General features: G+C 31.8%; 1 protein-coding gene across 2 annotated transcripts in view; it reads left to right on the top strand.

Annotated features, from left to right (window-relative positions):
- Positions 1 to 18,542, top strand: part of LOC126885674 (uncharacterized) — a 228,615-nt gene that overhangs the window by 21,535 nt on the left and 188,538 nt on the right. The window contains exons 5-8 of one of the 2 annotated variants that reach the window (XM_050652369.1): positions 3,239 to 3,324; positions 6,953 to 7,203; positions 10,735 to 11,069; positions 17,061 to 17,311. In XM_050652369.1, coding sequence (XP_050508326.1) covers positions 3,239 to 3,324; positions 6,953 to 7,203; positions 10,735 to 11,069; positions 17,061 to 17,311 — 923 coding nt within the window. Of the gene's footprint in view, positions 1 to 2,911; positions 3,325 to 6,952; positions 7,204 to 10,734; positions 11,070 to 17,060; positions 17,312 to 18,542 lie in introns of both variants that reach the window. The other variant, XM_050652368.1, reaches the window with a different exon arrangement.

The following is an 18,542-nucleotide window of genomic DNA, read 5'->3' as shown; positions in this document are numbered from 1 at the left end:
TTTTATGTAAACAAAAATTATATCTTTTTTTTTGTTTTATATTGTATCTACTAGTAGGTTAGTTATGTAATTTCTTTGTTTTTGGGCATAATAGGGACTTGTCCCTCTGCCCTTGCCTATGTATAATAATAATAATAATAATAATAATAATATAAACATTTACATAATTATTTATACAGGGTGTCCAATAATTTAATTTTTTGTCAATTTGTCAAATAATTTAATTTAATAAAAATTTTTTGGACACCCTGTATAAATAATTATGTAAATGTTTAGATTACCGAATAGAGAATTGAAGAACCTTTCAAATGAGCTAGCAAACCACCCCTACTCTCATTTAAAAAAATCATCGATTACGTCATCACGCCCAGATGGATGACGTCACTAGTATACCATATATGCCACAATATCATAACTTAAAAATAAAAATCGATCTGTTTCGGGATTTTTCCTTAAAGTTACCGGTTTACGAAATAACTAATTTATTCCTTTCATTTGCACCATACTGTTTACACATGCAACGGTGGAAAATAGTGTCGCGCACGCTTGATTGGCAATTAAAAACAAAGGAGTTTTGAATATTGTATTGCAAAAAACTCTTCGGCATTTCATCAATTGATGTTTAAAGAATATTTACCTACCTTGGTAACATTCAAATTTTCAGTTTTTCATATAGTTTTTGAGGGTTAAAAATGGCCGATTTGGCAAAATTTCAATTTTTAATCGCTTACCTATATGTCAAAAACTATCAACTTTAGATAAAAGTCACTAAAAACCTTTTCTGTTTGGAATGATCCAAAAAACCTAAAAAAAAATTGTTCCATGCAAAAAAAATAATTTTAGAAAAAAAACAAAAAAAAAACGTTTAAAAAATTTTTGAACAACTTTTGGTCCTGGCAACATGCAAATTTGTTAAAAGGAGTCCTTTTTGAGTAAGATTGTGCAAAAAATCCGAATTAGAATATTTTTCCTAGCGGATGCGCAGTGGCTTTTTGGACTATAGAGCATACTATGTATTAAAGACAGAGAGACATACTATATAAAATAGCCAAACAGAGAGCCAAGAAAGCAAAATATTTTAATCAGAGTAGATGTATCCGAGATGAAAATAATAAAATACTAGTTCACGAAAAGGATGCCAAAAAGAGATGGAGAAAGTACTTTGACAGCTTATTAAATGAAGAATTTGACAGACAGCCTGTGGAGTCAACGGAGACAGTAGCAGCAATGGTCACCAAAATATCAAACGAGGAAGTGGCTCAAGCGCATCAAAAAATAAAGAAAGGAAAAGCGGTAGGACCAGATGATATTCTTGGGGAAGTATGGAGAGCATTGGGAGAAACAGGAACAAGGTGGCTAGTAGGTTTATTTAATAGAATTTTGGAAGTTGGACAAATGCCAGACGAATGGAGAAGCAGTATACTACTACCTGTCAACAAAAACAAGGGAGATATACAATAATGTACAAACTACAGGGCTATAAAACTGCTTAGCCACACCATGAAAATATGGGAAAGAGTAATTGATAGACGGATACGTGAAGAGACCGAAATATCTGATATTCAATTTGGCTTTATGCAGGGCAGATCAACAACAGATGCAATTTTCATTATAAGGCAGTTGATGGAAAAATACAGGAGTAAAGAAACAAACGCTCATATGGTATTTATTGATCTTGAGAAAGCATATGATAGAGTTCCTCAAGATATTCTGTGGTGGACACTCAATAAGAAAGGAGTCCCTGGTGAATATGTAAAGATTGTGAGGGATATGTACGAGGGAGTAACGACTAGTGTTAGGACAGGTGTGGGAGAGACTGATAAATGTCATGTGAAAGTAGGATTGCACCAAAGCTCGGTGCTTAGTCCGTATTTATTCTCATTATTTTTGGACCAGATAACAGCGATACTACAGGGTAACATTCCATGGTGCTTAATGTATGCTGATGATGTCGTGTTAGTAGGAAATAGTAAAAGAGACTTAGAACGAAAACTGAAACAGTGGAGACAAGCTTTGGAGGAAAAAGGTTTAAAGCTTAGTAGGACAAAGTCAGAGTATTTGCAATGTTCATTTAAAGATAGAGTTTCTACAAATAAAATGGTATCTTTGGATGGTGAACTGATTGTAAAAACCAATAGTTTTAAGTACCTGGGATCGGTTATACAGAGTGATGGAGAAATAGATGGAGATGCATGCAGTAGAATTAGGGCTGGATGGATGAAGTGGAAGGAAGCGAGTGGTGTGCTGGGTGACAAGAAAATTTCAATGAAGTTGAAGGAAAAATTCTATAAAACAGCCATAAGACCGGCTATGATGTACGGAAGTGAATGTTGGGCAGTGAAAAAGAAAGAAGAACAACGAATACATGTGGTGGAAATAAGAATGCTTAGATGGATGAGTGGAGTGACAAAAAAGGATCAAATTAAAAATGAGTATATTAGGGGAAGTCTACATAGGTGTGGCACCAATTGCTGAAAAAATGAGAGAGCATAGGTTGAGATGGTTTGGTCATGTTCAACGTCGAGACGCTGATCACCCAATACGAAGAATTGCTGAAGGGCAGATTCCTGGAAGGAGTAGGAGAGGAAGACCAAATAAGACGTGGGGGGAGACGATTAGGCAGGATATGTTGGTAAAGGGGATTAATATTGATATGACCCAAGATAGAATTGTATGGAGAAATGCAATTAGGGAAGCCGACCCCGCATAGGGATAAGGCAAAGAGAATGATGATGATTTGTTTATTGTAGTTTAATCAAAATAAGGTAACAAAATAATTTCAGGAGATTTAAATTTTTGTTGATTCTTCAAAATATTGGAAATTTACTGCTTCTTAATTCTTATACACTGATTTTTTTTATTGTGGTTTTTAGAAAAATAATTACCTACCTATGTATTTTTATTTTTACAGGGCACTTCAAAACTTTAGGTTAAGTTCAGCAAGTTACTCGGTTTTTAATAATTATAGAGGAAATTATTATCTATCCGTACTTCAAAAAAATCAAATCACGGTATACAAGTACGAAAACACTCTCTTTCGTAACTACACAGTCCTTCAAAGCACCAATGTCTCATCAATAATTTCTTTCGACATTGGAGCCAAGACTTTTCTTGCAATAAACGGTTACAGCGCTGGAATTTTTGAATTTTGTAAAAACGGCTTAACGAGACTTAGTGTCGACAATAGTAACTTGGACGGTATAACGTATTGGCTAGCAATAACTATAGATACTTATAGGGATGATGTAGTACTAGTAGCTGAGCGAAACGTAGACCATGGGACACACAATGTTTTCGAAGTGGATATCTTCACGTACAACATCGGTAAGTAGTTTAATTTTCCATTACATTTTCTTTTTCTTCTGTATGAGTGACGACAACAATATTTTAAAATGCACTGTAGTCTTGGCAGCCTCTTGATTCCTCCGTAGTTCCTGTGTTACAATATGTACAATCTATAACAAGTTTTCAGAGATTAGCCACCACAGCATGCATTCCATGTTATATAGTCCAGTGAAATCAGGATTTTCTCAGGACACTCAAAGATCCAGGTAGGTGAACACTTTTTTAGTTATTGTAGACCTATAGGAAGAAAACCTACCTGTTTCCTGCCTAGAGTTCGCGTCCATTTTTTAATTATTAACAATTTAGTGCAAAAATCGCGATTTTTTCGATTTTTTGTACCCCATTCAAAAGCTAAACAGTTGACATAAAACTACAAAATTTAATTTTTTAGAATATTGAAAAACCTTTAACATTCCGATTTTTAAAGTTAAAAAGTTAATTTGTTGCTACGCAAACTGCAAATTAAGTGAAAATTTTTATTTGTTAATAATTTTTACTAAAACTATCTTAGACATTTAATGTTTTACACAAAGTTGGATATTAGGGTATTTAACAAATCCTCAAAATTTGAGACCGATCCATTAATTAGTTTAAAATTTATTATATTTGTTTCTCCCAAAGACGTTTATTTTGCAATAACATAAGACAGAAAATAATGAACATTGGGCAATTCTGAGTATGCCAAATGAAAGTAGAAGACTGATAGTATCAAAATGTACTAAAAAAAGATAAAAAATTAGTTAATATAATCAAAAATCCTAATGCCAAATTTTTGAAATTTTGTAGTTTATAAACATTTAGAATAACTTTAAAAATATTATCCGTAGAAACAATCTTTTTATATATTCTAAAAGGTAGTATTTTGACACGAATTTTCAAAAAGAAAAATTTAGCCTGGGTTCATTTGGGATAAAGTTAGCCATGTGTTTTTTTTTTTAATTCACAGCTAACTTAATTATAGTAATTAAGGAATCCCATTGATACCATTTTAAAGAATAGGATTTGTGTTTTTTGTTAAAACATTTGCACAAACATTGTATCTTCACAGCACCCTCTACGATTTTTCAAAAATGTAGTTCAAACGGTTACTAGGGGGAACCTACGAATCCACCGAGTTAAAATACCGAAAAAACAATTTCAAACTAATACAATTTAAGCTATCTCCGGATCAACTCAATGGATTTTGATCTTTCTTTTTTAATTCGTATATAATTTCTACGTATATTACAAATATACAATTTGTTTATAAATTTATTAATTAATAATCAGTCTAATTTTTTTAAACAATTCTTGAAAAAATATATTTTACAAAAATCTATTTTTTTAATCACAGTATCATTAGTGATCATAGAAAAAGTTAAAGTACACTTTAATAAATACATTATTTTTATTAGATAATAATTTATTGGAGATAATTCATTTATTAAAGTATACCCTAACTTTTTCTATGATTAATAATGAGTACTATAACTATGATTAAAAACATGTATTTTTGGGAAAAAATTATATTTTTTCAAAAATTGTTTAAACAAATTAGACGGTGTACCTTTTAATTAATAAATATCAAATTGCAAATAGACAAATTGTACAGAAAAATTACATACAAATTAAAAAAGAAAGATCAAAATATATTCAGTAGATCCCGAGATATAGAAAATTATAATAGTTTTTAAGTTGACTTTATTAGTTTTTGAAGTCGTGCATTCGTCGGCTCCCAGCTCTCCCTTCACTTACCACGACTAGTCACAAATTGATCTACATTTTTAAAAATTCGTGTAAAATACCAACTTTTCAAATATGTAAAATAATTTTTTTTGCGGACAATATTTTTAAAGTTATTCTAAATGTTTATAAACTACAAAATTTCAAAAATTTGGCATTAGGATTTTTAATATGTATAAGATAATTTTTTTATCTTTTTTTAGTACATTTTAATAGTATCACTTTTCTACTTTCATTTGACATACGCAGAATTGCCCTACCTATCTCCATTATTTTCTGTCTTATGTTATTGCAAAATAGAGGTCTCTGGGATAAACAAATAGAATAACTTTTAAACTAATTCATGGATCGGTCTCAAATTTTGAGGATTTATTAAGTACCCCAATACCCAACTTTGGGTGAAACACTAATGTTCTAAAGTAGTTTTGTGTGTGCTTGTTTTTGGCTTGGATGCAAGTCCATTTGCCACTAAAATAGTTTTAGTAAAAGTTATTAACAAATAACGATTTTCACTTATTTTGCAGTTTGCGTAGCAACAAATTAACTTTTTAACTTTCAAAAATCGGCATTTTGAAAGGTTTTCAATGTTCTAAAAAAATAAATTTTGTAGTTTTATGTCAACTGTTTAGCTTTTGAATGGGGTGCACAAAATCGAAAAAATCGCGATTTTTGCACTAAATTGTTAATAATTAAAAACGGACGCGAACTCTAGGCAGGAAACAGGTAGGTTTTCTTCCTATAGGTCTACAATAACTAAAAAAGTAGTCACCTACCTGGATCTTTGAGTGTCCCGAACATGGTCTATTTCTAGCTTATTTCCCTGGAGTAATAAGTATCTTGTGTAAAAAGAGGATATATGAGACTACATATAGTGAAATGTATCACTCTATACAGCTGTGAGGTGTGGCCACTGAAAAAAAACACTTGCAATGCTGAGAACAACGGAAATAGATTTTTGGAGAAGAGCAGCAGGAAGATCTAGAAGAGAAAGGATTACCAACGAACGTATTAGACATATAATGGGAATCAATCGAACATTCACGGATGACTAATCAACAAAACAACTTATCTGGTTCGGATATATACAAAGAATGGATGAACAACGAATACCAAAGAAAATACTAAAATGGCAACCAGAAAGAAAGAGAGAATAAGGTAGACCGAGAAAAAGTTGGAGCGAAGGAAAAGACAACGAGCTGAGAGAAAGATACATAGAAGAGAACCTATAAAACAACCAGACAAAGTGGATTGGAAGTAACCAGTGGAATAATAATACCCAGTAACCAGTAACTAATCCAGTAACCAGTAATCCAGAAATCCAGTAACCTAATAATTATTGTACTGTGAGAATTACACCTACTGCCTAATTTAATGGAAATAAACCATAATATTAATACAAGAAACGTAAGATTTGACGTTTCAAGTATTTTGAGAACGATTTTCGAGGTATAAATCAGGAGGTTTGTCCGATTTCTTTGTCTTCGATTAGGAAGAGGCACGTGCATGCATCACAATTGGTCAAGAAGCGATATTGGCAAAAATCAAAAAGAGACGAATTAATAGGTTCGCTCACGTGATAAGAATGGATCAAACTCCAACAGTATAGACAATTATGCAAATGAAAACTCAACGAAGAGAAGAAGAAACAGATCAAGATAGAAGTGAATAAACCAAACGGGATAATATGAAAGAGAAAGAGGAAAAACCTTAGAGGAGATGAAGGAATTAGCAAATAATAGAAGAGATTGGAAAATATATGTATTAAACACACCTGATAAACCTAAATTGTTTCTTCTTTCTATATTTCATTTTTAATGATATCTTACATTCCCAAAAATATTTTCCAACACCCTCAAAACCTTTTTCATTGTATAATTTTTTATAGATAAATTTGAGGAGCACGAAGATATTCCATGTTTTTCATTCGGAGAACAAACTTCAAGGTTGACTTGCTTTCCCAGTGAACAACGAATTTCTGGGTCTGGATATGTATCAATCCAAGACAAAATTGCATTACTAGTACCAAAATCAGATAAAGAGTTTGTCTTATTTTCTTTAAATGGTAGAATAAAAGAGATTCAAGATCCCAGAAAGAAGGAGTTAGATGAGTTACAGGAAATTAAGAAAAAACTTGCGGTAAGTACAGTTACTTGATTTACAAATACGTTTATGTATTAAGGATATCCATTAAGAGTGCCGCAGGCTCTGCGGCACTCGTAACTCGTAACTTGGTCTGTCACAACAGTGTTCTTATCCAAATTATTTAATTTGAAACTCTGTCTCTGAAGGATATATTTAACATTGACCTCTCCATTGCTTTCTGTTCCTCTCTCTCTCTCCTGTCGTTTCCCCATTACTGAGGATCGTGATTTCTTCCAATATTCCTAACAATGTTTCTCCATTGGTCTCTATCTTCAGTTGCTCTAAGAGCTTCGCAGAATGAGTTTCCAGCTGAATGCTTTATTTGGTCAGACCATCTAGTTGGTGATCGTTCTCTTTATCTTCTCCCCGTAACGTTTCCAGAAACAATTAATCTCTCCAAACTGTCGTCACCTCTGCGAACTACGTGACCAAAGAATTGCAGAATTCGTTGCAGACATATTGTGGACAGCCTTTTTTAATATTGAGTTTGTTTAGAATGGAAACGTTTGGAAACGTTTGGAAACGTTTCTGTTCCACTTGTACTTTATTGATTACGTTTTTGGTAAGAGTCAATGTTTTTGTTCCATACGTTAGAACTGGAAGTACACATTGATCAAAGACCTTCCTTTTCAAGCACATGGGAATATCTGTTCTAAAGACTTCCCTCAGTTATTTTTATGATTCCCCCGATGATCTTGAAGAAGCTGGCAGGCATGATCTACTCGATTTACAATGAGGACTACGTCGTCTGCAAATCTCAAGTTGTTCAGAAACTCCCCCTTTATAGCATAAGAGCTGTGAGACATTTTTGAGTAGGTATTTTAGGCAACCTGAAAAATTTTCAGGTGACTCTTCTATGGTAGCCTAATACAAAAATGCCGGTCTGGCTGGAGGGTAGCAGTTATTTTCCCCAAAAATCCCCCCCAAAGTTAAAAAAGGGTAAAAATTGTTATTACAAAAAATATCATTGATATGAGTTGAAAGTAAATTTAAATATTCAAATATAAAGGAAATAAACAGGCCAGGCGATTTGAGGGCGATTTTAGCTCTGCAAGATACTTGCATGGGCGCCCCAGGATTATTTTCAGGGGGTGCATCTGAACTTCAGAAGATTTCATCTGAATCTGTACATACTATTAATGAGTATAAAATATACAACTATACATGCATAGCTATGTACATTCCTTCCGGACAGGGAGGTGCAATTGTTATTTTGACAGGGCATTTTTTAATTTTAAAAATAAATATTCTACAAAAGACAGGTTTTTTTTGGTGAAATTTTCCGATTGATATGTGATCAAACAAATTACGCGTGCATATAAATGAAAACCACTATAAGTAAGCAGCAGTGTGAGAAAGAGCGTATACCGATAGCTATTTGCGTCCTCTGTTGTAGTTGAGTGAGTCCGTTCGCTCGACAAAATCACGTGACCTGGCGATATCCATGTTGTTGTGCCTCGAAACGTTAGAGTAATTATTATATATATTATAGTTTTTTAAGTAATTTTTCTTAATGAAAGGAAAATAATACGTACTATACAATAGATTTTGCAAATATGATAGAAAAAGACAAATTTATTATTATAAATATATTATTATAAATAGGTAGAAAATATAAAACTATAAACTAAATTAATTCGGTGTCCGAATCTTGTACTTCTCCTTCAAACTCCTTATCTGAGCTTAAATGTTCATTATGTTCTTCTTCGTTAGACTCCCCTCGAGACTCAGATTCCTCTTCTACATGATCTGTAAATAGTTGTAATATGTGTTTAGAATTAATTAAAAATTAATCAGTGATTAATTAATTGAGTTGCTACGTATTCTCTGTCCCTTTATACTGTTAAGTATCTCTTTACTTAACAATGTTGAGTATTTCTTTTGCCTTTTTCATCTTTATTAATGTTTCCGTGTTTGTTACGTGTGTCCATGATATATTTAACATTATTCGATAACTCCACATCTCAACAACGTCTTTCTTCAGATGCGCCCTTGATTGTCCAGGGTTCGACTCCGTATAAAAGGACGGAGAATACGTAGCAACTCAATTAGTTAATCACTAATTAATCTTTAATTAATTCTAAATACATATTACAACTATTTACAGATCATGTAGAAGAGGAATCTGAGTCTCGAGGGGAGTCTGATGAGGAAGAAGAGAATGAATATTTAAGCTCATCTGAGGAGTTTGAAGAAGAAGTCCAAGATTCGGACACAGAATTAATTTAGTTTATAGTTTTATACTTTTCTACCTATATATTTATAATAATAAACTTGTCTTTTTCTATCATATTTGCAAAATCTATTGTATAGTACGTTTTATTTTTCTTTAATTAAGAAAAAGTTAATTAAAAAACCATAATATATTACAATAAATACTCTAACGTTTCGAGGAACAACAACATGGATATCGCCAGGTCACGTGATTTTTTTTTCGAGCGAACGGACTCTCTCAGCTACAACAGAGGACGCAAACAGCAATCGGTATACGCTCTTTCTCACACTGCTGCTTACCTATAGCGCATTTCATTTATATGCCCGCGTAATTTGTTTGGATCACCTGGCAGTTGAAAAATTTCACCAAAAAAACTGTCTTTTTTAGAATGTTTATTTTTAATATTAAGAAATACCCTGTCAAAATAATAATTGCACCTCCCTGTTCGGAAGGAATGTACATAGTTATGCATGTATAGTTGTGTATTTTATATTCGTTAATAGTATGTACAGATTCAGATGAAATCTTCTTCTGAAGTTCAGATGCATCCCCTGAAAATAATCCTGGGGCGCCCATGCAAGTATGTTTCGGAGTTAAAATCGCCTTCAAATCGCCTGGTCTGTTTATTTTCTTTACATTTGAATATTTAAATTTACTTTTAAGTCACGTCAATGATATTTTTTGTAATAACAATTTTTACCCTTTTGTTTAAATTTGGGGGGATTTTTGGGGAAAATAGCCGCTGTCCTCCAGCCAGACCGGCATTTTTGTATTAGGCTATCATGGAAGAGTCACCCGAAAAATTTTCAGGTTGCCTAAAATACCTACTCAAAAATGTCTCACAGCTCTTGGACCATTAAGTTGACTCCAATATTTCCCAATTATTGATTCTCATAGCACTCTGCAACAAAGCGGTGAATAGTTAGGAAAGACAGTGTCTCCTTGTCTAATACCCCTATCCGATGGAAATGTATTTGCGTTGCTATAGTACATTCTCACTGTAACTGCGCTATTATATATATTTAGAAGAGTTGTGTACCTATGATCAACACTGCAGTCTGTAAAAGCTCTTGACATGGACCTATGCTGGACCAAGTCAAGCGCTTTCTAATAATCAACAAATATTAGTATCAATAGTTGTTGTAGTCTATAACATTCTCTATTAAGGATTTTATTACTTGTAGGTGGTCATTCGTTCCACAGTCACTCCTAAATCCGTCTTACTGTAGTGGTTGGAGAAAATCTAGCTTAGGTTCCAGTCTATTAGTATTTGTGTTTCACGTGTTTATAAATAAGATAATAAATTTTAGGTACATATCGAAGAACTTGACAAACGATATGAAGAGCTATCAAAAGCGAAAACCAAACAAAAGATGCAAGATACCAAAACAGTAAGTCCTATAGTTGGCGCAATGGAGGATTCTGAAGATGTTTCAGTATATTTAGAAGAACTTGAAGACATAGAGGCAGCAATAAAAAAGTTGTCAGATAAAGTAAATAACATTACTAGAAATGACAAAAACTCAAAGCTCGACATGATTATTTTAAATGGAAACGTTAAATTCGAAAATATTGATGCAAATAAAATGGAAGTAGAAAATATTAGTAAAAAAAATGCTACAGAACTTTTAATCGATATTGTGAGGTGAGTTTTTCATTTAATTATTTCATCAAACATTTTGTTATATATTTTTATTATCTTACTAATATGTCTGACATTACATTATTTTCTGGTTAACCTCTCTTGGTTGATTTTGTATAGAATTCTGTTGTCTGCTACCTTTTTTGTGGTTTGGTTGTAGGTTTCTGTTTGTTCCGTAAATTTTGAAGAGCTATAGTGTTGATCATTCAATCTTCGCTTGTTCACTTTTGGACATAGATCTCCCTCATAATTTTCTATCTATTTCGATCTTGTGCCTCTTGCATCCAATTTAGTCTAGGCGCCAGAGGGGTCACCGTGTCATATTCAATTCTGATGGACAAACTCAACGGTTTCTTATGGATTTTTGGCTGCTGATTACGAATTTCGAGGGGGGATTTCGATCCGAGTGGTCAAAAAATTGTTGTAACCAATTTAATTGTTTATAAATTGTTTATAAGGCTCTGGCTCATAAACTAAAAAAAAATAAAAAAAAGGTTTCAAATAAACAAATAAAATTTGTTCCTTAATAAAAAACGAAGAAAAAACCCTTTACTAAACTTAAATCTAACAATTAGAACTCAAGATATTGTAAAATTAGTGCACAATGCAAATTGCAAATTGCAAAATAAGTATTTTTCGAAGCTTTATCGATCGTAACTCGGCTTCTACGCATGCAAATGAGCCTTAGAAGGTATCGTTTTAAAGCTTAATTAACAGGCTTCTAAACAAAGTTTGTTAAATTACTTGATCTTCATTTGTTTTAAAGTTATACCCGTTTGAATTTACAATTTTCTTAAAAATATTGTACATTCATTTGTTTATAAGGGTTTCAAGCAAATTTGAGCTATAAACATGTACACTTTAATGAACAATAATGATAGAAAAACTCAAAAGGAACAATTTGAGGTTACGAAAATGTTCATAAGTTTATTTTTGGCCAAGATGTCGATATTTTAATGGCGCGCTATGAGGCGGAAGATCGGCTTACAGTCAATTAAGTATTTTTCGACGCTTTATCGATCGTAACTCGGCTTTTACACAGTAAAATAAGCTTTTCATGGTCTCATTTTAAAGCTTAATTAATAGACTTCCAAACAAAGTTGTCAAATTACTTTATCTTCATTTGTTCTAAAGTTAGACTCGTTTGAAATTATAATTTTCTTAAATAATTTGTACATTAATTTTTGTATAAGCGTTTTTAGTAAATTTGAGCAATATACATTTATACTTTAATTAAAACTAATAATAGAAAAACTAAGAAGGTGTATTTTGAGCTTAGGAAAGTGTTCGTAGGTTTATTTTTGGCCAAGATATTGATAATATAATAGCACGCTCTGAGGCTCAAGATCAGCTCACAGTTAAGTAATAAATATCATGGTAAATATACCGATCGACTGCTCTCGTGTTACACTATTTTGCTCAGGAGGCCTTGACTATTCTTATATGTCTATCAATGTCTACAATAATATAATATACTACTGTCAATTCTGTCTATTTATTACAATAAAGTCATTGTCTCTTAATAGTGTAATGTGATATTGATTCGTTGCAATAATGAATAATTTAGTTAATAATAAATTATGTATTATATGTCAAAAAAATATCAACATCAAAGTGTCTTCTACTGAGAACGGTTGTGCATGTATAATTGAAAAAGCAAATATTCGTAAAGATCTTGTATTACATAGATTAAATATTTTGGGTAAAAATGGTAAGTTTTTAATATTATTATATAAACTATATAAATATCTTTATAATAGATACTAATACAATACTATAAAATATGTTATCTACTCTATCTCATATTATGGATAAGTTTTTAGTTTGTGAAAACTGTCATTATAAATAGCAGTACGTGAAGAGTTTAAAGTGTGCGTGAAGTAACAATGCATTAAATGGGATTTACTTTTTCGCACTGTTTTTTGCACACTTTTTATATCAACTCACTATTTAGTTATATTTCTGAAATATTAGTTTTTAATGTGTTTTTTTTTTCTCATTTATTACAAAAAATAAAAGACAAATTAAATAGAATTAAAGGTGATACGAGATACATTATGATGATTTAATCATAAGAAGTCTATGAGAAAATTTTATTAGGATCTTCAAAAATGAAAAATGAAGATAACGTATATATACATAGAAATTATAATTTGCATCGAGATCTTAGCGCGTGAACCTTTACGCTGTGAGCCATTCTTGCGCCTCAGCGCGCCATTAAAATATCGACGTCTTAGCCAAAAATAAACTTACGAACAGTTTCATAAGCTCAAATTGTTTCTTTTGAGTTTTTCTATCATTATTGTTAATTAAAGTATAAATGTTTATAGCTCAAATTTGCTTGAAACCCTTATAAACAAATGAATGTACAATATTTTTAAGAAAATTATAACTTCAAACGGGTATAACTTTAAAACAAATGAAGATCAAATAATTTAGCAAACTTTGTTTGGAAGCCTTTTAATTAAGCTTTAAAAGGATACCTTATAAGGCTCATTTGCATGCGTAGAAGCCGAGTTACGATCGATAAAGCTTCGAAAAATACTTATTTTGCAATTTGCAATTTGCATTGTGCACTAATTTTACAATATCTTGAGTTCTAATTGTCGGATTTAAGTTTAGTAAACGGTTGTTTCTTCGTTTTTTATTAAGGAATAAATTTTATTTGAAACATTTTTTTTATCTCTTTTAGTTTATGAGCCAGAGCCTTATAAACAATTTATAAGCCTATACAACCATCAATACACATGCTGTGGACATATAAATTTCTTGATATAATAATATCCCTTTTCAAAATTTAAAACTTCTTCTATAACACCACTTATTTAATTTTATTTCTGTTATTACTACTAATCAGCTCACTTTATCATATTGTAATTTTTTGATCAGGTTAATTTTATTTGATACAGTCAATTTGTAGTTACCTACAGTTAAAATAATTTTATTTTGTAAAACACATTATCTTTTAATTTTAAACAACAATAGATTTAATTAACAGACAATTTCAGATATTAAAAGCTTTAACATATCTTCTTCTGGATCATGACTTTGTTTTTTAAAATTCCTAGAAAATCGACTACCTTCTTCCTTAACTGTCAATGTCACATCAAGCATTTCCTTACATAGCTTTGACACTTAGTAGTCATCGTTGACCGAAGATGGTTGATTGGGTCCTCGGGTAGAGTTTCACCATGTTCCCAGAGGTTTAATCCTTTAACATCGGCGTTTAGCCATTTTAAATTTATTTCAACATAATGTAGATTTATTTATAATCACAACCATTGTTTGGTTCTGGGGCTATTTTGCAAGTATTCAAGTAAGTAATCATAACCACATTTTTTAACTTTCACAATTTCAACCATCTTTTTAATTTTAATAGTGGGATTACTTATTTGATTTTAGATCACTGATGATGGACCGATAGGTTTGAAAACGTTCTGATGAACTCATTTTATTGAATCCATTGGGATTCTAAAAATTTTTAGTAAATATACCTTTTACATAGAAGTGGTTTTTACTTCATGTTCCAGTTTGTTTAACTATAAGGTATACAGCCAATCCAGGGAACTACCCCTTTTTAATTTATAAACAATTAAATTGTTTATAACAATTTTTTGACCACTCGGATCGAAATCCCCCCTCGAAATTCGTAATCAGCAGCCAAAAATCCATAAGAAACCGTTGAGTTTGTCCATCAGAATTGAAAATGACACGGTGACCTCTATTTGGCGCCTAGACTGATTCCTATAATAACGTTTTATTTCATCAGTCCAACGTGTTTTTGGACGACCTCCGCTTCGGTAGGCATCACCTCTTGGTCTCCATTCCAGTAGTTCCGTTCAGCTTGCCGAAGGATACTTAAGTCAGTCTTATATACGACGAAGAAGCTCATCTGCTTGGTTATCTATTTCTATACGAATCTCATGACCTAGGTATTTATAAGTCATTACCTAGTCTATGGATCGTGTTCCTACGCATATCTCTTCGCTTTCTATAAGAGTTGTCATCATCTGGGTTTTAGATATATTTATTTTCAATCCCTCTTCTGCCGAGGAAAGTTAGAGTTGATTTAAAAGTTCTTTGGCCTCGTCTATCCTATCAGCTGTTAGCACAACATCATCTGCAAACCTCAGCTTTTCTCTGTTTATGTTTATACCCTTGTCGGTCAGTTGTGACATTTTACATTATAATATATATCAAACAAAAGGGTAGTGAACAGTTTCGGTTATACAGGGTGTCCCGAAAAGATTGGTCATAAATTATACCGCAGATTCTGGGGTCAAAAATAAATCGATTGAACCTTACTTACCTATATACAATAGTGCACACAAAAAAGTTACAGCCCTTTGAAGTTACAAAATGAAAATCGATTTTTTTTCATATATCGAGAACTCTTAGAGATTTTTTTTTAAAATGGACATGTGGCATTCTTATGACAGCAACATCTTAAAGAAAAATTAAAGTGAAATTTGTGCACCCCTTAAAAATTTTATGGGGGTCTTGTTCCCTTAAACCCCCCCAAACTTTTGTGTACGTTCCAAATAAATTATTATTGTGGCACCATTAGTGAAACACAATGTTTTTAAAACTTTTTTGTCTCCTAGTACTTTTTCGATAAGCCACTGTTTATCGAGATATTTTGAATATTTGTCGAATCCACCACGTATTTGTATATGGTTAAGTACGATTATAGAGACCTGTTAATAATCTGAAAATTTATTTATAATATACATTTTTAAGTATATTTTGAAAAAGAAGCCACATCTCGATAAAAGGTGACTTATCAAAAAAAGACTAAGAGGCAAAAAAGTTTTAAAAACACTGTGTTTAACTAATGGTACCAAAATAATAGTTTAATTGGAACGTACACAAACATTTGGGGGGTTTAAAGGAATAAAACCCCATAAAAATTTTATGTAAAATATATTAAAAAATAAGCCGCATCTCGATAAAAACTGGCTTATCAAAAAAATACTAGGAGGAAAAAAAAGTTCTAAAAATGTTGTGATTAACTAATGGTACCACAATAATGAATTAATTGGAACGTACACAAAAGTTTGGGGGGGTTTAAGGGGACAAAACCCCTATAAAATTTTTATGGGGTGGACAAATTTCACTATAATTTTGTTTTAAGATGTTCCTGCCATGAGAATGATACATGTCCATTTTCAATAAAAAATCTCTAATAGTTTTCGATATATTGAAAAAAATCGATTTTCATTTTGTAACTTCAAAGGGCTGTAACTTTTTTTATGAGCACATTTGTACTAAGGTAAGTTAGGTTTAATCGAACTATTTTTGGTCGCAGAATATGTGGTATAATTTATGACCATTCTTTTCGGGACACCCTGTATAATGTCCCTCTGATGTACTACACGTTGTATTGGGAATTTCCGAGTTTAATAATCACCCACTCTAACACATGCTGTTGCGTTTTGGTATATGTGTTTAATTATATTTATATACCGATAATAGTCAATTCTGCGTTCTGTCAAGGCTTCCAACATTTTTTGTTGATTTATGGTTTCAAAGGCCTTTTCATAGTCCACATATATTTAAACTAGTGGTTTATTATATTCAGTACATTTTTCTATAAGATTTTTATTACCTATATGTGATCGCTTGTTCCTTAACCTTTTCTAAAACCCGTCTGTTCTATAGTCTGATAAAATTCCGATTTATTTTCTAATTGTTTCGTAATTATATTTGTAAATAGTTTGTAAATATGGGAAAGTATACTTATGGGCCTGTAGTGGTGCAATATCTGATGCAATAATAATGCTGTATAATTAGATGTTTCTATATATTTATGTTCTTTATTTTGTGGCTTTTCACAATCTTTTATTGACTGTTTCCCTATACATCTTACGCATCTCGGCTCTCTTCCTTGTTTTCCATTCTTCGCTTACGTTTTACATACCAAAAATTAAAGAAATAAATGTCAGCACGTACTCTAGTGAATGAAATATTTAATGGTTTTATTTTTCATTTCAGAAAAGACAACATAACAAATGTTTTAAGAAACAAAACTTTTACTGAAATGGTAACACTGCAAAAGCTGAATGCTAACACTGTCAACGGCATTGATGCAAGTAACATTGCTTTTACCGATAAGGCGCTTGTTATAGATGGTAACATCACTTTTGAAAAACCTGTTATTTTGGGAAACGTCTATCTGAGTAGTGGGAATTTAAATGATATGAATATTGAAAGTGAAGCTATAACATTGACTAAAAAACACGAAGGTAATAGCTATTTGTATAACAAGGGAGGAAAGCGCTACTTTTCCTCCCGAGAATGAAGTTTACTGCCTGACGCGTAGCGGAGGGCAGTAATCATTCAAGGGAGGAAAAGGCACTTTACTCCCATGTTATACATATGATTTTTCACCTTCCTCAAATAACAAGTCATTTTTCCATTTTTACTTAATTTATTTATGTAACTAACCAACAAAATTTGTTAAAACTAAAACTAACAAGTAGGTACAATATAACTGTCAACTGTCAAATATAAGTCAAAATATTAATGTAAACATTGTTAAATCAAAATAACAATTTACTGTTTTTTACCATTCTGCAAAATATAGGGTGTTTTATAAATAAACGTTAAAATGTATAGATACTTACGTAATAGAAAATAGATATTGTACAGGGCGTCAATAAGTTATATTTAATGAATGAAATACCATGACGTCACTTTTACTTTTCCTCCCTAGGGAGGAATAGCTATTTGTATAACAAGGGAGGAAAGTGCTACTTTTCCTCCCGAGAATGAAGTTTACTGCCCGACGCGTAGCGGAGGGCAGTAATCATTCAAGGGAGGAAAAGCACTTTACTCCCATGTTATACATATGGTTTTTCCACCTTCCTCAAATAACAAGTCATTTTTTCATTTTTACTTAATTTATTTATGTAACTAACCAACAAAATTTATTAGAACTAAAACTAACAAGTAGGTACAATATAACTGTCAACTGTCAAATATAAGTCAAATTATTAATGTAAACATTGTTAAATCAGAATAACAATTTACTGTTTTTTACCATTCTGCAAAATACAGAGTGTTTTTAAATAAACGTTAAAATGTATAGATTCTTACGTAATAGAAAAAAGATATTGTACAGGGCGTCAATAAATTATATTTCATGAATGAAATACCATGACGTCACTTTTACTTTTCCTCCCTAGGGAGGAAAAATATTTTCCTCCCTAGGGAGGAAAAGTACAACTTTGCTCCCTACAATCAGGTCCGGAAAAGTATACTTTCGGTAGAGGTAGGTGGAAAAAATATTTTCCTCCCTAGGGAGGAAAAGTACAACTTTGCTCCCTACAATCAGGTCCGGAAAAGTATACTTTCGGTAGAGGTAGGTGGAAAAATTTACTTTTTAATACTTCTACTGCCTTAAACATTTATTTGAGTTAATCCTCTATCTTGGTTGGTGCCATTCTATTTTATACATTGTTTAGGTTCTCTATA

The sequence above is a fragment of the Diabrotica virgifera genome, chromosome 5, assembly GCF_917563875.1.
Source record: "Diabrotica virgifera virgifera chromosome 5, PGI_DIABVI_V3a".
In the NCBI taxonomy this organism is placed as follows: domain Eukaryota; kingdom Metazoa; phylum Arthropoda; class Insecta; order Coleoptera; family Chrysomelidae; genus Diabrotica; species Diabrotica virgifera.
This window is presented reverse-complemented; position numbering and strand designations above follow the sequence as displayed.